The following is a 23443-nucleotide window of genomic DNA, read 5'->3' as shown; positions in this document are numbered from 1 at the left end:
CAAGGCTATGGTTTTTCCAGTGGTCATGTATGGATGCGAGAGTTGAACTGTGAAGAAGGCTGAGCAGCGAAGAATTGATGCTTTTGAACTGTGGTGTTGGAGAAGACTCTTGAGAGTCCCTTGGACTGCAAGGAAATCCAACCAGTCCACTCTAAAGCAGATTAGCCCTGGGTGTTCTTTGGAAGGAATGATGCTAAAGCTGAAACTCCAGTACTTTGGCCACCTCATGTGAAGAGTTGACTCATTGGAAAAGACTCTGATGCTGGGAGGGATTGGGGGCAGGGGGAAAGGGGACGACAGGATGAGATGGCTGGATGGCATCACCACCTCGATGGACGTGAGTCTCAGTGAACTCTGGGAGTTGGTGATGGACAGGGAGGCCTGGCGTACTGCGATTCATGGGGTCACAAAGAGTCGGACACTACTGAGCGACTGAATTGAATTGAGATACTTGAAGGGATTCCCTTGTGGCACTCGTGGTGAAGAAACTGCCTCCCAATGCAGCAGACGTAAGAGGATTTGATCCCTGGGTTGGGAAGATCCCTTGAGGAGGGCATGACAACCCACTCCAGTATTCCAGTATTCTTGCCTGGAGAATCCATGGACTGAGGAGCCTGACAGGCCACAGTCCATGGGGTCGCAGAGTCAGACGCAACTGAAGAGACTTAGCATGCATGCATAGATCCTTGACAGATAAGGATACAGAGGTCCCAGTGGTCGGTCAAGCAGATAATCCACCTAGGATCTATGGGGTACCAGAAGTCTCTAACCCTGGACCTGCAAGGGTGGGGAAATTAGGATTTCTTCTACTAGTAGAGATTAGAGCAAGCCATTTTCAAATTTCAAGAAAAAATGATTACTTTCTTCATTGATTGTTCATTTCTGATGATGAACGACCACTCCTGTCCTGCCCCATCTTCTCCAGACTTGACCTCAGCCAGGACTGTCTTCTAGCAGGGAGCATTACTCACCTCAAGAGGTAGTCACTCAGGAAAGTTATATTGACACAGGGAGAGATGCCAAAGAGCCATTAAAAAATCTGTCTTGGACACAACTCCTAAAATTGCCTTTTGGGTGCTAAGATTTACTTCAGCCAACGCTTCATTGCCCAGGTTTGAAACTGCCCAGTGTTATGGTTTTACGTTGTACATTAACAGCATAACAGCCCTAATGCCTTTATCTTTATTGTGCCCCAGTTAGAAGTGGTCTGTCATTATGGATATTATAGAGTTAGTATTCTTGTGGTTTCTGAATTTAAAGTAGGCAGGAAAGGTTTTTTGGCTGAAGAAAAAAAAAAGAACTATAGCTCCATCCTAAGGCATTGGATATGTTAAATAAGTAAAATCAAAAGGTTTGGGTAAGATTTTTCCAAAAGAAAAAAAAAGTCAAGAGCCACAGAAATAGAATCTAGCTGAATCACTCTTTCTCTGTGGAGGCTGTATGCATCCTCAAACTGCAGGTGATAAAAGCTTAGAGGTTAAATTTTAAATTGTGTTTTAAAGACAGTACAGTGGAGTGATTCTGATACTACTTTGTAAATCTTGCTGAGAAGGAAGCCCCAAAACCAGTGTTTTATGAGGTCACCTCCAGCACACCTGGGCACTGCCGTGTGCATCATCACCTCCCATTCACAGTGTGGAAAGGTTTGCCCTTGAAATTGGCGGTGTTACTGAGGCGAGGGAATGGGGGCCACCAGAAGCTCTAGCTTGCTTCAGCCAGCTGTAAGTGTTTCTAGCTCATCAGAGTGCTCCATGGTCAGTGTTTCCAGGCCTCAGGGATGTCAGAGGACCCCTAATTGTCTCTGGAATTTCCTCAACTATTTCTTCCCAGGCCTCTTAAGCCTCTGTCAAGATCATATGTTTAACTTCTAGCCCTGATCTTTGTTCCTTTGTGTCTTGGCTTCGTTTCCTTTTCTTGGCCATGATGGATCATGTGAGCAGCAGCTACCCTCTACTGGGGGCAGCCGGCAGAGTCCATGCCTGTGGACATCCTCTGGGTGTGTGTTTCAGCCTCACATGTCAGGGATGTTCGGTGCATGTATTTCTCTGGCTCTCGTGGCCTGAAAGTGTCAGGTAGCACTTGGAGACTGGAAAACACATCTCTTCATAGTACATTGTAACGTAAAGGAGAAAATTGCAGATAATATTGTAAGCAAAGGCATTGGCATTTATTTTGAATCACTGAAACACTAGTATTAAAATTTCAGTAGGAAAGTAAAATACTAGAGGCCCATGTCTAATAAAGTTCAGCTTGCTCAGATTGGTTCTAAAGAATAATTTATAAATTATTAAATTTAAGAATCATTCCTATTTCAAGTGTCAATTGTGTGGCAATGCCTTTTATAATAATAGAGAAAATGACCCCTTATATGTGCACTAGAAAAAAGTGTGTGGGTGAGGAGGTCTATTTATATGCTTCAGGGTAGCTAGGTAGCAAGAACAACAAAGATGCTGACTTACATGGGGCACGTGAGGGTGAGAAGGGGCACGCCCATACCTCCCCCTCAGTGTCAGGGTGGAACTTGGACAGGAGGGCTCCAGTGGCCTTGCGGGACAGCAGAACTCACTGCGTATGATGCAAGATTAATGTAGGGATTCCTAGGGAATTCCTTGGCAGTCCAGTGGTTAAGAGGGGCTTCCCTGGTAGCTCAGCTGGTAAAGAATCTGCCTGCAATGCAGGAGATCCCAGTTCGAGCTCTGGGTCAGGAAGATCCACTGGAGAAGGGATAGGCTACCCACTCCAGTATTCTTGAGCTTCCCTGGTGGCTCAGCTGGTAAAGAATCCACCTGCAACACAGGAGACCAGGGTTTGATCCCTGAGTTGGGAAGATCCCCTGGAGAAGGAAAAGGCTCCCCACTCCAGTATTTTGGCCTGGAGAATTCCATGGACTGTATAGTCCATGGGGTCACAAAGAGTCGGACACAACTCTTCCACTTTCACTTCCAGTGGTTGGGACGCCTTGTTTTCGCTGCCATGCCCTGGAGTTCAAATCCCTCATGGGGGAACTAAGATCCTGCAAGCCGCCTGCCAAAAAATAAAGTGGGAATCCCTAAAATATTTTCTAATTATCTTCACTCCCCAGATTCTGAGCCCAGCACTAGTAAAGGAGGAAAACCTATTCACACTCCACAGTATAAGCAGGAACCTCTCGCTTTCAGCTTAATTAATTCCTGGATGAAGGTTATATCCCCTTGTCGTTGCAAGGCAAGCACCCACCACCACCACCTTCCAGGTATCATATTATATATTGGGGTTCCATTCTGAAAACTCATTACATGCCATTTTAAAAATACATAAATGGATCACAAAGATAAAAGGTAGAAAAGCACTGCTATAATCTTCTGGGGATTAGATAAGATGAGCTACAACGTCTCAGAAATGCAGGGACACAACGAAGATTGGATGAAGAGCCTGCTTTCTTCTCTGGGTAAATCTGATGCCCTGGCAGAGGGCCCTGGCGTCATCCAAAAGTACAGTGTTGGTACCTGTTGGAGGTACAAGGATTGTTTTACTAGCAAATAATGGGGTAGGGCGGTTTCCAAGACAACTCCATCAAGTGTACCTCACGGCTGATTTCATGGGTGTTAAGTAACTGAGGAAGCCTTTTTCTTCAGTGATCTTAGCTCATGTTTTAGCTCCCCCAACTCTAATTTCACGTAAACCATCCTCTTCCTTAATGTTCAGAAAAGTCCTCTGCTTCTTAGTGGCTGCTCATTAGTATTTGAGAGGAGAGCTGGTGCCTTCACCAGAAATGGCTCCTGCAGGTCTTACATCTGTAGCTGCTTTTCTTATCACTGTTGCCTGTAATGGCCTAACAATACAAATTTAGACAGTAAGCAGACACCCAGTCCCAATACTTCATGGCAAATAGATGGAGAAACAGTGGAAACAGTGGCTGACTTTATTTTGGGGGGCTCCAAAATCACTGTAGATGGTGACTGCAGCCATGAAATGAAAAGACGCTTGTTCCTCGGAAGAAAAGTCATGACCAACCTAGACAGCATATTCAAAAGCAGAGACATTACTTGCCAACAAAGGTCCATCTAGTCAAGGCTATGGTTTTTCCAGTAGTCATGTATGGATGTGAGAGTTGGACTGTGAAGAAAGCTGAGCACCGAAGAATTGATGCTTTTGAACTGTGGTGTTGGAGAAGACTCTTGAGAGTCCCTTGGACTGCAAGGAGATCCAACCAGTCCATCCTAAAGGAAATCAGTCCTGAATGTTCATTGGAAGAACTGATGTTGAAGCTGAAACTCCAATACTTTGGCCACCTGATGTGAAGAACTAACTTATTTGAAAAGACCCTGATGCTGGGAAAGATTGAAGACGAGTGGAAAAGGGGACAGCAGAGGATGAGATGGTTGGATGGTATCACCAGCTTATTGGACATGAGTTTGGGTAAACTCTGGGAGTTGGTGACGGACAGGGAGGCCTGGCGTGCTGCAGTCCATGGGGTCACAAAGAGTCGGACATGAGTGAGCAACTAAACTGAACTGAAGCAGGCGAGCACGTGTTCTACCTCCAGGGGTTTGAATAGAGCTGAAAAACCACATTATCACCATGCATAAAACTCCGTTATGTACAGCTTTCCTTGCCTGTAAAGTATGGATTATATACATTTCTAAAACCAGCACAGTACTTTAAAAAAATTCTTAAGTAGTTGATACTTAATAGAACTCAAGAAACCACCACCCACTTAAATAGAATATGAACCATACCTTTGGCTTCTTAGCTCATTTGATCCTGCTGACATAGTCTGTTGATTCTTTTTAAAAAGATGACAAGATATATATTTTATGCACCTATATTTTATACATATACCTAATACTTTATATATGTACACAATTTGGTGAACTCAGAGCTTTTCTAAATCTATAAGCACAAGGAAGACTGGAGGTTGGTATGGTTGGGGGGCTGATTGCAATGAAGAGTGCCCGCCGCACCCGCCCCAACCCATCCACCCCCCGCCCCGCCCAGGACCTGGTGTTATATTTGGCTCAGCGGGCGGCTAGGGGTTGTGCTGGGGCCAAGAGGGAGCCTGAGAGGCGCGATCCTTGCTAATCCCTCTCAAGGTCTGGTGAAGTGGAGAAGGATGGGAAAGAGGGCCAGGAGGAAGTGAATGTATGTTTAGCATAATGGAGAGATAAAGGAGCCCTGTAATCAGATAAGAGCGGGCTAAGGAGGGGGGCGGGGAGTATTTATGTAGGATGTAAAAGTTCCAGGCTCCATCTCTGAAGACGATCGGGGTGGGGTCAGAGCAGAGGGCCAGTTCCCAGATGGCAGATGGAATGATTCTCTACAGGTGTGCCTGAAATAAAGGCTCGAACCTGTTCTTCATAAAGCTGCCTTGCATTATTGCATTAATAATTGCTGGAGGTCCATTTGGGGTCCTCCTGTTGTCCAAGGTCTGACAACTTCCCTGTCACTCTGTTTGTTCTCTGACAGCTGAAAAAGGCAGGCAGTCAGAAAACCCAGTCCTTTGTGGTTAGGAAGGCTGATCTTTTTTTTTTTTTTGAGAGAATATACTTTTATTCTGTTTTTGTTTGTTTGTTGTGTTTTTGGCCACACAGCACGGTGATATTAGTTCCCCGACCAGGGATTGAACCCCAGCCCTCAGCAGTGAAAATGCAAACTCCTAACCACTGGACTGCCAGGGAATTCCCAGGAGGATGGTTTTTAAAGGGTGTGTGTGTGTGCACGGGCGCACGAAACCCCATGGACTGTAATGTGTGTGTGTGTGTGTGTGTGTGTGTGTGTGTGTGTGCGTGTGCGTGCGCGCGCGCGCACACACACGCGCGCACATGCAACCCCGTGGACTGTAGCCTGCCAGGCTCCTCTGTCCATTCTCCAGGCAAGAATACTGGAGTGGATTTGCATTTCCTTCTCCATTAAAGGACCTGATTTGTAGTTAAAAGTCAGCCTTTCAGCAAAAATAATTACGATGGCTACAATGACCAAACTTCTCATGTCAGGCTCAGGACATCCCAGCGAGGTATCCTCTCTTTGTTTTTTGCAAATGAGGTAACTGAAGCTCAAAAAAGAATCTTCTTCAACTACTGAGGAGGCCAAAGCAGTGCTGACCTGTCTGGCTCTAAACATTGTTTACAGACAGGATGATGCCTCATCACCATTTCCTACAATTCCTTTGTTTACTTCTGTAATATGGTCCAGACAAGGCCTGCTTTTCTTCTGAGGAGAACTTATTAGAACATAAAGGCCCGCAATCCAAAACTACTTGTACCACCTGGGAATCAGCACCCCAAAATAATTTAGCTTTGAATTTGTTCTTTCTATCCCTCCCCATCCTACCAATGGAGAAGGCAATGGCACCCCACTCTAGTACGCCTGGAAAATCCCATGGGAGGAGCCTGGAAGGCTGCAGTCCATGGGGTCGATTAGAGTCGGACACGACTGAGCGGCTTCACTTTCACTTTTCACTTTCATGCATTGGAGAAGGAAATGGCAACCCACTCCAGTGTTCTTGCCTGGAGAATCCCAGGGACGGGGGAGCCTGGTGGGCTGCCATCTATGGGGTCTCACAGAGTCAGACACGACTGAAGTGACTTAGCAGCAGCAGCAGCATCCTGCCAAAGGATGTCACCTATGTCTGCTCCATGTTGAGTGATCACAAGACAGCAAGTCCTGTTTTTACAAATAAGGCCACCTGTGGGGACCATAAAGCTTAGTCATTAAAGGAACCACCTTTGGTCAGATCCCCAGCCCAATCTGGAAAAGCCAGTATTACTCAAAATGCACCTAAAGAATATGGTGGTGTTTGGGTGGTGGTCAAACACCATTTGTAATGACTTTTTGTTTGTTTGTTTTGGGGTACAGCCAATTAACAATGTTGTGATAGTTTCAGGTGAACAGCGAAGGGACTCAGCCATACATGTCCGTGTATCCCTTCTCCCCCAAACTCCCCTTCCATGCAGGCTGCCACATAACATTGAGCAGAGTTCCATGTGCTACACAGTACATCCTGTGGGTTATCCATTTTAAATATAGCAGCGTGTACACGTCCATCCACAACTCCCTAACTATCCCTTCCCCCCACCTAGACCCCCGGCAATCGTAAGTTGGTTCTCTTTCTGTGAGTGAGAAAGTCTGTGAGTTTCTTTCTGTTCTGTAAGTTCCTTTGTATCGTTTCTTTTTAGATTCCACATATAAGGATTGTCATACTGTATTTCTCCTTCTCTGTGTAATGACATTGATTCTTATGGTCAGTTTAACTCAAGTTCAGACACTAGGGCTCCATTCAGTCGGTGTTTGGACCCATGCCTGGAACTTCAGCAGGTCCTCATCAGTTACACTGGTTTAAATAGCTGAAACTTTCAGAAGCACGAGGTGGTGGTTGTTTTTGACAATAGCGTTTTGGGGAAAATTTCTTAAGCATACCAGCAGCTTTTTCCTTGTACAAATGAAGAAATGAATCTGCTTTTGCCTTTCCTGCTGCATCCCCCTGCCCCCCAAATAAACCCCACATCTGGTCTAAACATGTTTAATTCTTTCCAGAAGGCGGCAGGGAAGGTGGGAAGGCAGTGTACCTTCTTTATACCTTTCTGGTAGGAGAGTTCATTGTCCTCTCTGTTCCGGGTGGGGTGAGGGCCTGGATAACGTAAATACACCACAGATAGGAAGCAGCTGGCGTGCGGCCATGCAGCTGGGTTATCCAGACATCCTTCGCAGCTTTTACTGCAGCACTTTATCCCCCTGCCTTGTTTTAAATAGCCAGTTGCCTCAGTTAATGCTGGCTGTTAGGGTTGTTGCCAGAGGAGATGGGGGCTTTTGCCCCACCTCACCCCCAACATACACAGCACATCACAGAGAGGTCTGCCCTTGGGAAGGGGCATCAGAGAAGTCAGGGCAGCAAAGAAAATGCTGCAGACCACAAGCAAAGGCCAAAATGCACCGCCCCTCCACTCTGGAAGGCAGGATTGGGGTGTTTTTTTGATGAATAATTTTTTTTTTAATACTTTTTGGAAATAAGTTGATGGCACTAACATAAGTAATGCAAACTTCCTTTTTCATGTTTACTTAATCCCTTCAAAGGAAGGGAGAAAAGCACACAGCTGCAACCAAATAAGTAAAAGCGTGCTTTAGCAAAAGGTGTAGAAAGTTTCTGTTACTCACCTTGGCCATTTCCTGTTGGGATGAACCCGCAATATGTGCATAGAAGATTTGAGAAGGCTGTTTCATACTGGAGAATTACACATCCTGGAAACCCCTAATTTTTCTAGAATAAATGGGGAAGGAAGAGGAGCATATTTTCAAATTGCATGTAACTAAACAAATGTTCTTAATCTCTCTGATCTAAAGTAATATGTATGTGGAATCCGGAGGTAAATGGATTAATGATAGAAGCCTTGTGAGTTTTTAAATTCAGTGTTCCTATTAATAAAAAGGAAATCTTTAGCGTATCCAGTTAAGCTGTTGTGGCTCATAAGCAAATGAGTATTGAACACTGTATTTTCTCGGGGATTTTGTTAGCTACAAATTTTTTTTTGAGCCTGTTTACAAATATTGTCAGTTTAACTCTATCATTTCACAACCCAGTACGTATCAGACGTCACTCTATGTTCTCAGGATACAGCAGGAAACAAGAAGGGCAGAGTCCCTGCCCATGTAGGGTTTACATTCTAATTGGGCAGAATGGGCTGACAAATAGGCAGATGTTGATTTAGTAACACATAGAGGGGCTCGCAAAGAGTCGGACACGACTGAGCGACTTCACTTTAGACAAAAGGGAGGAGGGAACGACAGAGGATGAGATGGTTGGATGGCATCACCAACTCAATGGACATGAGTTTGAGCAAGCTCTGGGAGATGGTGAAGGACAGGGAAGCCTGGCATGCTGCAGTCCATGTGGTCACAGAGCATCGGACACAACTGAGTGACTGAACAACAACAGAGACAAAACACGATGAGAAGGTTTAAGATAGGGGTGGAGGGTGCTCCTTTATACATAGCGGACAGAGAAGTCTTCTCTGATGGAATAACCTTGGACATAGATGGGAATGAAAGAAGGAGATGAGCCTGGTTGGTGTGTGGAGAGAAGAGTGGGAAAAGGGGTTAGAAGTGAAGGAAACGGCAAATACACACCCTGGGGTAGAGTGTGTAATATGGAGGACTACCAAGGACAGCAGGACTGAAGTGGGGTGGAGCAAGGAGGGGAGTAAGATAAGCCCTAGGTTTTGACTTTTACTCAGAGTAATATAAGAAGCTATGGGAGGGTTTGAATAGACTGTCTTAATCTGAGTTACCTTTCGACATGTTTAGAAAGCTGGGCAAAAGTGGAAGTAAAGAGACCAGTTAGAAGACTGTTGTAATTGCCGGAGAAATGTTCTGGACATATTTCAAAGGAAGAACCAACAGGATCAGAGGCGTCAGGAATCACGAGTTCAACCTTAAAATGTGTTAATTGGGGTGCCTGCTAGATGCAAAAGCAGAGAAATCTCATGGGCAGTTGGCATTACTCATCAGGAACCTAGGGAAGAGGTCTGGATGTAGAGATGTGAACTAGGGCACTGTTAGCAATAGGAAATATTTAATTGTTGTTGTTAGCCCTAGCTTGGATCAGGGATGGTTTAGCCACAGTTAAAGGGGGAGAGGCAGCAAATACTGGTACCGAGTAGTAGGCATGCTCTTGGGTGCCAGTGCAGGGTCTCTTCAGAATAGGTCTATTTTCTTAGTAAAATGAAAGCAAGCTCTTCCATCATCTGAGAGAGCGAGGGCAAGAGAACATGTGAAGCAGTTTTCTTGGGGATGGATCAGGGAAATGTAGCAGGATGCTGGGTAGACACACTCGGGTTTAGTGGTCACAACTAGACCTATGAGCAGAGAAGAGTGCGGTGTTTCCCTCTATGTGCTGCAGCCTGAGGGCAGGTATGGAGTTAAGTGGTTGGTAGGACTTCACCAGGCAACTTCACTGACTGAGCAAAGAGAAGGCAAACACGTTTAGGTTTTGCATGAGAGCGTCACAGCAGACCGTGGAATTTAAATTGGATAAAGAATCAAGTGAGAATATGAGTGTGCAGAGAGTAGGGCACAAGAGATCGTTGGCCCCAGTGGGGTGACAGATTGGAATGAAAGAAGGAAAAGAGAGAGATCAATCTAGAGAGAGTGAACTGCACTGTTGAGAAATTGTGGCTGGGGTGTAGGATGCTGAAGACTGACAAGGTCAAGAGAGTGACCTAGGCATGAGTGGCTAAGACAAGGATATTGAAGGAGAAGAGTTCCAGAAACTGAGAGGTCAGCGGCTTGGAAGGATCCTAGGTGTGAATAACTCAATTATGAAGAACCATACCAGAGGTCATGATGAAGAGATGGAGGAATAGTCAGCCCACTTGCTAATATCTCCAAGGAACGAGGGGACAAGACCAGAGATCTGAAGAAGATTGAAGAAATGTAGGGCAGGGGGCAGTCCATGGTCAGACTAGTGAGCTTCAGAGGAACTGGAGGGAGCCCTGTAGCCTGCAGTAGAGGTGAATACCCCCACCCATCATCTAGGCTCAGCGGGGAAGGAAGGCAGCCACGTGAATGGGCCACGTGACTCAGCCAGAGCACATTTTCATTTCTGTTAAGAAAGTGAAAGGAGGGACTTACCTGGTGGTCCAGTGGTTAAGACTCCATGCTCCCAATGCAGGGCGCCCGGGTTCAATCCCTGCACAGGGAGCTAAATCCCACCTGCCACAACTAATACCCAGTGTAGCCAAATTATAATAAAGAATTTTTTTTTTAAGTGAAAGGAACTTATATGAGATACCTGGAGTAGTCAGATTCATAGAGATGAGGAGTAGGATGATGGTTGTCAGAGGTTGGGAGAGAGGAGAATGGGGAGTTACTGTCGAATGGGCACAGTCTGAGTTTCCATGAAAAAAGTTATGGAAATGGATGGTTGATGTTCTGGTGATGGCCACAGAACAGTGCAAATGTGCTTAATGCCACGAAGTGATACACTTAAAATGGCTCAAATGGTAAATGTTCTGTTATATGTGTTTTACCACAGTAAAAACAAGTGTGAAAGGGAGGATTGAGGAAGCAAAAGGGATGTTGGCTCTGGAGTCCCAGGGGCACCATGGGAGGGGAGTTGGGTCACAGTAGTGGATAAGCTGCAGGGGGTGGTGGGGAACCTGGGTGGCTTTGCCTGTAGGGGTGAGTGAGGTGCAGAGGGGTGGTCTGAGTGGTCTCTGGCAGATTGCAGGGCGCTTGGTCAGGCTCTGAGCACTGGATCTGGGAGGGTAGAAAGAGGGTTCTGTGTTACTCTGCATTTTTGTTTCCTTAGAACCTGGTACCCACCTCACATATAGAAGTTGGGAATATATGTTTGAAGGATTAAAAAAAAAGGAATGTTACAACAAGAAAGAAAACAGCAGGAGAGAATTCGATAGCCTTGTAAATTTCCCCAAAAGTGATGGAGAATGAAAAGAAGCTAGAGTTGGTCTCTAGAGGAGAAAGAGGATTTTTGGCCAATGTGCAGAAGAACTTATTGCGAAATTGAAGTTTAGACTGGAAAAAATAAAGTCATAAACAAAAGGCTTCACATGTATAAAGGATATTGGAATTGAAATATTTTCCCACCTGTATAAATGATCCCATGGTGAATTTGTGATTTGGGAGTGGGTTATTCTCTTCTTATGCTAAATCAGATTATTAGCTTTATAAAATGTTAAACCATGGTCATTCATTATAAACCAAGTTTTAAGGGTTGAAACCATAATGTCCTCTTATGTTAATAGATTTGTCTTTCCTAACTTAAAGATACTAAACTGTAGATAGCAGTTCTTTCATTTTATTGTTAATACTTCCGAAACTGGAGAATGTTATGCTTGCATACATCCTCAAAGACTCACAAATATTTTTTAACAACCGGGCATCTTTCCTTTTTAACTTAAATTTTATACTGAGTTTAAGAGTTTGGGTTTTTCCCTGAGCATTGACATGGGTTACCTTTTAAGGTTGCTGCCAGGCATAGATTTTCTTTTGATGAGTCCCAAAAAAGCTGGCTGTGGTAGCCTTGCTCTATGAAACACATCCTTCAGCTCCAGACCATTGTCATGCCCCGTTCTTCTTGTTGTCGTTTTAGTGACAGCTATATTGTGCGTGTCAAGGCTGTGGTTATGACCAGAGATGACTCCAGCGGGGGATGGTTCCCACAGGAAGGAGGCGGGATCAGTCGCGTGGGGGTCTGTAAGGTCATGCACCCCGAAGGCAATGGACGAAGCGGCTTTCTCATCCATGGTGAACGACAGAAAGACAAACTGGTAATGGCAGACGTCAACGCGTGGGTTACATAGTAACGACTGATTTCTTGATGTTAAACCATAGCCCTTTTCCTGTAGGTATTTTTCCCCTTCTTTCTCTGACTTCAAAATCTTGCAAGAGCTTCCAAAGATAGAACTCCCAGAGCTGGTACCAAATTGCAAAACCTAACCCAGGCTTTCCAGTGAAGTCACTTTCTACTACACACCATATAATGCTTAGAAGTGGTGCATTAGGCGGTCTTATTTGCGTCTTTGATTAATTAAGCTGTCTTTCTCTTACTCTAACAAGATGTTCGAAACAGAAGTATGTTCTTTATTATGAATCACATTGTAGTAATCTGTGAAGTCAGAGTTTTTTTAAACGGTTGGGTTTATTCATGGGGCATGCCATCAAGGTTGGGCTGGTGAGAGGTAGAAGGCAAGGAGGAAGTGTCGTCCTGATAATTTTGTTACCTCTAAATTAATGTTTATCCTAAAGATACTGCAGCTTCTATTTCATCAGCTAATGAATAAAACATATTTGGGGAAAGAAAGTAATGGAAAGCAGTGGCATTACACTTCTGTGATAATTCTGTATGCTAAAAAATATGCACTTTGGAGAGTACTCATGATCTCAAAGGATGGGGGCATTGGTAGTTTATAACATACATTTTCATGAAGGAATTCAATGTCCAGTTCTGTTACGAAGCAATCTATGATATGAAGGGAAATTGAGTGTCTAAGTCTATTTTTAATTGGTGGCCTTGGACCTGGAAGAACATGGTCCTCTGTATATTTGATCCTGGAATGTATACTCCACAGCCAACCATTGATTCAAAATGTGCAGGACCCCAACAGAGAAAAATACAAAGACACCACAGGAATATACCTGGTACACTTGAGACCCTTAACAGTGGCATCTATTGAGTTTTATGTGCTAGGTATACAAATTTAATCTTCTTTTGCCACCACTTCTTAGGGTTTATAAAGGTTTCAAAATAAATAAGGCAGAACAATTTCTAAACATTATATATGGATTAATAGAAATGGTGTTTTCACACTTGATTCATTTCTGAAAATAAAACAAAAATTTAAAGGGAGAATATTTTAAGAAATGTGGCCATTCAAGAAATTCCTTACATAATAGTCAAATAGTTAAAACATTCTTGTTTATTAGATATTCACAATAAAGGCATTATACACTAACCCAAAAAAAGTAAAATACCCTTTATCCAGCATTTCCTTAGGGGCTAAGGACAATGCTAGCCCTTCAGTTAAGGTACATCATTGTATCCTTACAGCAGCCTGTATAGTTATATCTGAAGAAACTAAGATTCAGAAAGACTACTTGTTCTGGGTCCCATCAGGGAACCTGAAACGAGTGTTTGATTCCCTCTCACCTGACCCCAGGTTTGATCCCTCAGTCGGGAAGATCCCCTGGAGAAGGGAATGGCTACCCACTCCAGTGTTCTTGCCTGGAGAATTCCATGGACAGAGGGGCCTGGCGGGCTACAGTCCATGGGTTCACAGAGTCGGACACGACTGAGTGACTAACACCCTGAACCCAAACTGAGCCAAAGTCACATGTGCACAGCCACCTTTAACCCTTTGGTATAGTTTTTCCCCTTTGTGCATATTTTTACTTTTACCTAGCTGTAATCAGAGCTCATAAACAGTTTTATATATCTCATCAGAAATTTTCCATGTTGCTGGTATCAGGTTGATGTTCTGTTGTTTATTTGATGATCTCCTTAGTGTCAAATATTAAGATTGTCTCCCTCCCCCTTACCCCTGTATTTATCTACCTGCATTTTCCACACTTGCTGTCTACTTGTAATAATCTGCGGGGAGGTCAAATTTTTATGGTTTTTGATACTTATACAAAGAGCTGTTACCACCATATATGAGAATTTTCTCAGATATTTTAAATCTTTACCAATTTGATTAGGATAACTGTGGTATCTTATTTTTGATCAGCAATAAGAGCAAATGTTTTTCTGTTAAACACTGTGAATTATCTGTCAATGTCCTTTGCATATTTACTTTTTGGGGCCTGACTATTCTCCTTGATATGTATGCCCTCCAAGTATAACAAAGATAATCATCTTCATCTGCCATTTTTACTGCAGATATTTTTATAATCTGTTGCTTGCCTTTTTTATTTTAGTTGGTGTTGTTTTCCTACAAAAATTTTGATAGAAAAATTTTTTCACTTTTTCCTTTTTATTTTTATTGTTAACTACTTTTATGTTAGCAGATTATCTAACCTGAACAGTTATATATTTTTAGGTCTGTTTTTTCCTGGTATTTCTGTGGTTTGTCATTAGAATATGTCAACCTGAAATAGCCTTTAGATTGTCTATTAATAATTCAGCCCCTTCATTTTATAGATACATTTATAAACTTGTTTCTTATCACTGGCTTGAACATAATTATTGTAAAGTTCTACAGTTTCGTGTGAAGCCCTTTATGTAAATAATCTCAGTTACATTCCTGCCACATTCTAAAGGAGAAGGACACTATTATTTCCAGTTTGTAGTGGGAAACTCAGTGCTCCAGGGAAGAATCCACTTCCCCAGTCTTTGGGCATGTAATCATTAGAGACAGCTCTTGGACCATTTCATTGTGAAGCTAAATCTTGGTCCCTCCATTCCAGCTCGGCATGGGAAGAAGGCAGTCCTGGCTGTGGACCAGCTTCTGTTGTGTGTTGGCTGTTGCACAAGGACTGTATGCTTCATCCCCTCCTGTTGTGTTTCTCCATCACTCCCTCCCTCGTCTTGTCCCCTTTACGTTCTGTGACTCTACACTTTGGGACTTTTATAAATTTTGTCACTAGTTAAGTCAGACCCCCGCACACCTAGTTGTGCTCTTTCATCTTTCCATCCCTCACTTCCCCGTTTCACATGAAACTTTCCAGTTTCACGTGCTGGTAAATTCTGGACTCCTAACACACACACACACACACACACACACACACACACACACGCTTTTGGTCAAATGATGACTCATTCTTTGGCCTCTAGCTTCCATAATGCAGCACTTCTGCCCACTGGAGGGTATGAATACTCCTGGAAGCTGTGCAAACAGGACAGGTTGTTGAAGGACACTCCCCACCCCCCCACCCCCGCCCTCGGCAGTGGAAAGGCAAGGAGAAGGTGGAGATCATTTTGGAAATACAGAGAATGGATAGTATCAGAGTTCTTGGTATTCCAACCAGAACATGAAGTACTGTCTCTGGTAGAAACCGTGTTGTCAATAGATTTTCCAAGGTAGTGCAGTTCTAGAATTCAGCACATTGGTTTTTGTTATTGTTATTTGAATTTTGTGTTGACACCTGTGAACTTGTGTTGATGCCATTGTTTCTATGGGAAAAGTCTGTGTTCCAAGTATTCATTCACACAGTTGTTACTTTTTCTAAGTTGGAGACAGTCAAGTTTTCCTGAGAAGTTATATGCAAATTAAAAATTGCTGAGTTGAATCTTATTTTGATGGATTAGATGCTTTTACTTCTTAAATGAATCCTATGAGAAACTACCTTATGAAGATTAATCACAGAATCTAAAAGGTTGATCATTCCAGTGCAGGTCTGTGAGCACTCCCACACACATTTAGTGGGAGTTCCAGCTGGCAAAACTATTTGAAAGGCAATTTGGCAGGATATTAATTTTAAATGTGTATTCCTTTTCACTTGGCAATTCTACATCTAAACCCTATCCTATGGAAATAGACTTACCAAGCTTTATAGATAGCTGCAGTTCTCAGACATTTTTGGCCTCAGAATCCTTTTACTTTCTAAAAATTTATTGAGGACCCTAAAATGCTTTTGTCTGATAGGCTATAAGCTACTACTATTTACCACACTAGCAATTAAAACTGAAATTGTTAAAAATCTTAAACAGTAGGGTTAGCATAAATGACATTGTTTCTGGCAAATAACTATATAGCTATTTTCCAGGAAAAAAAAATGATTAGAAGAATAGCATTGCTTTGCATTTCTGCAGAGCTCTTTAATATCTAACCTAGTAGAAGATAGCTGGATTCTAATATCTACTCTTGCTTTCAGTCTGTTGTAATATGTTGTTTTGACTGAAGTATATGAAGAAAATCCAGCCTCACACAGATATGCAGTTGGAAGATGTAGAACTATTTTAATAGCCTTTTCAGATCATTACTGATATATTAACACTTCGATCTAAACCAAAACTCAGTTTGTAGTAGTTTCTTAAATGCAGACTCTGAAACCTTTTCAGACTCTTATTACATTAAAATCCACTGATTCACCTTTCTCTTTGCATCAATCTTTTACTCATTCCTGATTTTGTAACATCATGCATTGGTCATTTGGAAAATAATGGTTTACTGAGTTACACAGATCTTCCAAATGTTGATATACTTAAGTCTACAGTATCAAAAAAAAATCACATTTCTTAATATCACCATTAATATCATTAGAAAAGTCTTTTTAAGTATTGCCAAATGTCCAAAATTCTAATTTTCACTTGAAAGTTCAAATTTTATTATTGTCAAAAAATACCTCCTTGCTTTCCTTGAGGTGACAGGTTCACTGTGTTCATCTTCAAAAAAAGTACCCAAGTCTGAATAACCATAGTTCATCTGTAGGTTGCTCTTTCAAGTAAACCCGATGATTCATGAGAAAAGCAGTTAGTTCAACTCCCAACGGCAGCAGTTACGCACGTTTTCCTTGAGATAGTCATAACTCTTCCATACACAGCGGAAGTAAAAAGGCTGTGAGAGATACTCTTCCCTTTCCAACTGTGCATTTGTGCAAAGCCCGAGTTTCTTCTGCTTCAACCAAAGCAACATGTTACAGCAGATCAAGTGTGGACACAGATAGGAGAATCCAGTTACATGTACATCCATTTCATCACACAAAATGAAAGATGTGTATTCTTGGGTCATGATTTCAGTCATTTTTAACTGGTTCATCAAGGACAACCCTACATAAAACTGGCTTTTTTCCACTGTGTGTGCCAGTGGTGAATCCGGTGGCTTTGGTACTGTTTGGTGCCACTGCCTGGCTTTGATTGAGCCTCAGCACAACAGTTTTACCCACCGTTCCTTTTGCAGCATTAGCAGAGCTGGCAGCACAATGGAAAAGCAAAAATGTGTTAATATATGAAAATAGTTGTGCCATCCTGAACCCCTTGAAAGGACCTGGGGTTGTAGAGGGAAGGCTCCCAAGAGCCCAAATACCAAACTTTGAGAACATGTTCAAGAATGTTCATTTCAGCATTGTCTTTAAAAGTGACTAGTTAGAAATGACCTTGAATGCCCATTAGTATGGAGAATGGCAAAACAATTCTCATATATCTGTTCTGAGGAATATTACGCAGCCACTAAACAGAGTCCTTTTTTACCTTCCTGTATCTCTGAGACATATTTTTGAGGAAAAGGCAAATTGAAGACCAGTGTATAGGTGTGGCTACATTTAAACAGACTCACACACACAAACTTATGTGAGTACATAAAGAAGCTGCAGGAAGGGAACTAAGGTAGTGCCCATACTGTCAGTGGGCAGCTCTGGAGGTAGAGAGGTGTCGAGGGGACAGACAGAGAGCTGAGCAAGAATGGAACCTTCATGGACTCCGCTATATTGAACCTTCTACAGTATGGATTCTTTTTGAGACCCTATAGAGTGTAGCCCTCCAGGCTCCTCTGTCCATGGGGATTCTCTAGGCAAGAATACTGGAGTGGGTTGCCATGCCCTTCTCCAGGGGATCTTCCTGACCCAGGGATCAAACCCGTGATTCCTGTGTCGCCTGCACCTGCAGGCGGGTTCTTTACCACTAGCGCCGCCTGGGAAGGCCCCTTCGCAGGCTGCTTCTGCTAAGTTGCTTCAGTCGTGTCTGACTCTGTGTGACCCCATAGACAGTAGCCCACCAGGCTCCTCCGTCCCTGGGATTCTCCAGGCAAGAACACTAGAGTTGGTTGCTATTTCCTTCTCCAGTGCATGCATGCATGCTAAGTCGCTTCAGTCGTGTCCAATTCTGTGTGACCCCATAGACGGCAGCCCACCAGGCTCCTCTGTCCACAGGATTCTCTAGGCAAGAATACTGGAGTGGGTTGTCATTTCCTTCTCCACTTCACAGGCTAGTAAGATTTTTAAAAATGGAAGAAAAAAATAAAGGAACACCAGTGACTATTTCATTTTAATCCAACTAAATGACCACAAGTTTCACAAAATGTATTGTTTGGTTCATCATCTAGAAGGTTATTTACTTTCATCACAGATTGTGAAACAGCAAAATGATATTTGCTGGAAGGGACAAGACAAAGAAATTTTGTTAAAAACCTCTCTCCCATCCAAGAGTGCTTATTAAGAACTGTATTTGCATTTTCTTGCATGTGCTTAGATTTTAATGAAAGCAGGTGCTCTAAAATAAAGCCAACTCTATGAATTCAGGTGAAGATTAATGTAATTTTTTATTGTCAAATGCAACAGATACAGTTCAGAAGGCATCAAATGAGGGATGAAATACCTTCAACAAGAATATATAATCACTTATTTTTCTCCCCATGCCTCTCATTGAAAAAGCCATTTTTAAAACCCTTTCTCAAGTTTTAGTCAAATTCCCAAACTTCATTTTAGAGGATTAATACCTATTATGCCAAAACTTCACTAAGGGGTTATACCTGTTATGAAGATTACAGCATTTGAATGTTATCATTTTTGTCATTAAACTTACATAGATATATAATGATATAATTTTGTTGAAGAGGATAAAGAGATTTAAGAGGATAAAGAGATGGTATCTGGTCTCTTCCCCATCCCTCTTCCCACATAGTTTAGGTGGCTAAACTTTACTTTTCTAAGAATTTATTACACTTCTCTAGGAAAATGTACCTTTGGGATAATCTTAAACTCAGAAAATGTCAACGAAAGACTAACTTTTTCGCCATAAAAATATGGAGAAACTGGAAATGTTTGTTTTTACAAAAAAGTTTATTTTGAGATTTTGCATTGAGACTATTAAATTCTAAAATAGATAACATTTGTTAGCTAAAGCCTTGGTTATTTGGATTTCCCCAATTTGGAATGGGGCTGGGCTGACATTTAATCATTGCGCTATTCTTAGGGGAAAATGGCCATAATAAGCAATTTAATCATAAATAGAACTGTGTGAGGGGACCATTGTCTTCCTTCAACACAATGGAATAAAGTTAACTGCTTGCGATGCTTGGATAGGCCAGTTTGACTATTATTCTCATCTATTAAGTTAGAGAACATTTATTAGGCAATACTTAATTCCTGTTTGCTTAGATGTATTCTTGAAATTTTATTCATTTAAAGATATTCTCTAATTTTTATTAATTTCACTCTTTCACTTAGTCTAAAAGTAATAGTATCTCATTAAATGTAGAACTTTGCTGAACAAGATCAAAGCTGGTAAAACTTAGTGAAATCATCTGATATATACATAATGAAACTATAGAAATAAATATTGTTGGTATTTTGGAGCTATCCATGAATAAAGAATAGAGTTTACATTCACATGATTTCAATGCCTCTTTTATTCTGTAATATTGAACTCTGATATCTTTGCCAGCAGTAGCACTCTGTACATAGAGGGAGTTATTTTATAAGACATCTTGATCTTTTTACAGTCTAGTTAAAGGAACAAGACTAAAGCACATGAAACTCTTAGAAAATAATATGAAATCAAGTACTAAATTGTGAAGGTGATAAAAACTGAAGTAAAAGAGTAGAAAAACATGATGCAATATCCTGGTAAGTACGTACAACCCTTCAGGTTCCTCACTGTTCAGTATTTGCAGAGCATGTTCGTGTATATGTTCTCATTGATAATGTTGGTGTTATTTCCGCTTTAGAGATAAAAAGATCAAAGGTCTGAGACAATCTCCTCCAAGTCATAGCCTAGTGAAAAGGCAGTTCTGAGACTAGATTGCTAGAATGTTCTAATAATCCAGATAAAAGGTTTATTAGAGACCTTAGATCAGGGTGGTAGCAATTGAACCAGGGTTGATACAAAATATACTGAAGGGAAAATGAAATGTACTTGGTGTTTAACATAAACAGGGGATAGAACAAGCAGAAGAGGCAAAAGGAAACCATGGAGATTCAAGCCAGAGAAAATTAACAGAGGTTGGCATTGCTAGATAAGAAGCTGGCATAGGAAACTAAGGGCAGCAATTTCAGAGCAAGTTAGTTATTTTCCCAGCTTGTTGAATTTGAGGTCACTGAGAAAGGGCATTAGGACAAGAGAAGGAGGATTGAGAGTCATGAATACAAAGGCCCTGAGGGAAAAGCAGTCAGCCTAGAATAGAGCAAAGCCCCAAGACTGGGCCTCAGCTTAGAGCCCCACTCCACCCCACTCCACCCCTCCACCCCCAGCTAGGGGCTGGAGAAATGTAGAGCATGGTTAAGGAGCAGAGCAATACAGCAAGGACCACCAAGGTGGGGATGGGGGGAGCAGCAATGAGTGGATGCTCAACAGAGGCAGGGAAAGCCTTCTTCTAAGAAGCCTTCACAGATGCACGAAGGCAGTGGGCAGGGGGGGTCATCAGTTGCCATCAAAAACAGTCATTCCTAGTTAGATTTTTGTAACCAGACAGCATCGTGACTATTTAAAAAGTAACCCACCTGTGTGTTTCAATCCTCCAGGTGGTATTGGAATGCTATGTGAGAAAGGACTTGGTCTACACCAAAGCCAACCCAACCTTTCATCATTGGAAGGTCGACAATAGGAAGTTTGGACTTACTTTCCAAAGCCCTGCTGACGCTCGAGCCTTTGACAGGGGAGTGAGGAAAGCAATCGAAGACCTAATAGAAGGTATTGAATTGATCACTGCATTCTCAGTGGGTCTGTGGGAAGTTTCCAGGTTCTTTTTAATCCCAGTTGTCTGCCATCACATATTTGTGGATTATTTGCAGGAGGGCTAGAGGCCAGGTTGGTTGAGGCCAAAACTGTAGGAACATCCAAGGAGAAAAATATTCTAAGTGACAGTGCAGTGGAGAAGGAAATGGATTTCAGAATAATGAGTGATTCCAACTGGTTTTTTAGACTGCTCCGGAAAGACAAGTTCTGACATCCATGTAAATGCCTTTTTGATATATTTCACCTTTTCCTGAGAAAAAAGCTTGGGTGCAACCTGTCCTGGTCCAGAGGTGGAGAATGGATTCTAATGGGCCCAGAAGAGGCTGTAGGCCTTCCCACTGTTGTGTAACAACGGCCCAGGGGAAAGGAGAAGGAATCTGTGACTCCTTAGTCTGTGAGTAAGCAGCTGGTGGACACTGTGTGGCATTTAATCATGGCCTGAAAGGCTCTCGGGCAGTCAGTTCTCAGGGGCTTTTCGAGTGTCCACAGATGCAAACACACAAATTCTCCATTTCGACACATTCAGTTATCAAATCAGAGGTTTCAAGGTGTCATAGCCAACCTGTGAACAAAGAAGTATCAAGCAAGGCACAGTAAAGCCATATTCAGAATTGGTTAGATTCATCACAAAAGAATATGTATTTCATGTGTATAAGAGAGAAATGTTTTCTAAAGTCATTTTCTTCATTTGGGGGAGGAGAGAAAAGCAGGTCTCAAAAAAAAATCTCTTAAAATCATCAGGGAGACAATTCTAGCTGGAACAATGAATCTGAGAACTACAACCACGGGGGGTGGACAAAATGAGTAGAAACCAGTGTGTACACCATAAGTCTAACACAAGTGGATAATATTTAAAATCTTATTATTAAACATAGCTTTTAAATGTTTAGATGAGAAAATAGCTCCTGTATTATTTTCTTTTATTTATTTATTTGGCTGTGCTGTGTCTTAGTTGCAGCATGTAGGATTTAGTTCCCTTACCAGGGATCAAACCCACCCCTGCTGCATTGGGAGCACAGAGTCTTAGCCACTGGGCTATCAGGGAAGCCCACTCCTGTATTACTGAGAGAAGTTTGTACTATATCCATGTGCTTAATCACTGAAGCCACACACAAAATTTGGTTCTCTTAATTTTTTCTCATACATTCTACCTAGCTCTGTTCTATCAAACTTGCTTTAAACATTGATGGACTAGAGTGACTCAAATAGTAGAGATCTAAGAGTCTCAGAGCAATAGAAACTGCACACATGGTATTATGGAACTTGTTTTTTCTCCTCTGAGCCTTCATTGGGAATTTAAATATTTCTCATCCCTTTCTGATCAAGTCTTTTGAGTTCAATTTTATGTTAATAGCAAAATACTCTCTAAATGTGCATTTCATAAGGCCTAACCAAGAAAAAGGAGATGATACAGACTGAATTTCTCTTTTGGTACTCTATCACTTATGCAAATTTAAGCATGTTTTCCCTTTTTGGCCATTAACAGGGTTAGTTAATTTGATCCACATAAATGGGGTGCTATTAGGAGAGAAAGGAAGAAGTTACATGATTTGCCTACCAGAATGAAGAAAGAAATGAACAAATAAATCAGTTGAACTGTAAATAACCATTTCATTCCCTGATAGAATAAACTGGGTTTTTGTGTTTTTTTGACATTATCCTAAATGTTGACCTGCAAAACTCACTGCCAGTACTGCAAGAAAAAAGCCTTTTTGCCCAGGTACCAGTTTAGAAGGTGGCTTCTCCCACAGTCTGGGGTTTATAGTGTCTAAATTTCAGAAGAGGAGGCGACCATACTAGCTCTTTAGTTCACGTCCCTTTGTGGGTAAATGAAAAGCCCAGAGATCCAAGTCCAGTTTCACAGTGCGATTGTGGCAGGTCTAACCTGGGCTCCTCCGTCCAGTGCTTAGCAGTCGGGGGGTCCTTCAGAGCCGGGGGTAGGCTCTCTGAGCACCACCTCCTCGGCGCCTCTCCGTGTGCCTGTTCTCTACTGATCAGTGAGGACGTTTGAGGGATCGATTTGGGAACAACAGTAAGTAAAGTTCATTTAGGAAACATGCTGGCTAGAATCAATTAAAGAAGAGCAAGTTAAAAGTATGTAAGGACTTCCCTAGTGGTACAGTGGTTAAGAATGTGCCTGATAATGCAAGGGACACAGGTTCTATCCCTGGTCCAGGAAGATTCCACGTGCCGTGGAGCATCTGAGCCCGAGCACCACAACTGGTGAAGCCCACACGTGGAGTCTGTGTTGCACAGGAAAAGCCACCAGTGAGAAGCCCATGCATCGCAACAAAGAATAGGCCCCTGCTCGCCACAGCTAGAGAAAGTCCACATGTAGTAAAAAAG

General features: G+C 42.3%; 1 protein-coding gene across 3 annotated transcripts in view; it reads left to right on the top strand.

Moving 5' to 3' along the window:
- Nucleotides 1-23443, top strand: part of SPRED2 (sprouty related EVH1 domain containing 2) — a 123597-nt gene that overhangs the window by 76547 nt on the left and 23607 nt on the right. For all 3 annotated transcript variants that reach the window (XM_024999446.2, XM_005212899.5, XM_005212901.5), the window contains 2 exons: nt 12083-12260; nt 20884-21052. In XM_024999446.2, the coding sequence (XP_024855214.1) occupies nt 12083-12260; nt 20884-21052 (347 nt within the window). The remainder of the gene's footprint in view (nt 1-12082; nt 12261-20883; nt 21053-23443) is intronic.

This window comes from Bos taurus, chromosome 11 (assembly GCF_002263795.3).
Source record: "Bos taurus isolate L1 Dominette 01449 registration number 42190680 breed Hereford chromosome 11, ARS-UCD2.0, whole genome shotgun sequence".
In the NCBI taxonomy this organism is placed as follows: Eukaryota; Metazoa; Chordata; class Mammalia; order Artiodactyla; family Bovidae; genus Bos; species Bos taurus.
Note: the sequence above shows the minus strand (reverse complement) of the source record. Positions and strands in the feature narration are given on the sequence as shown.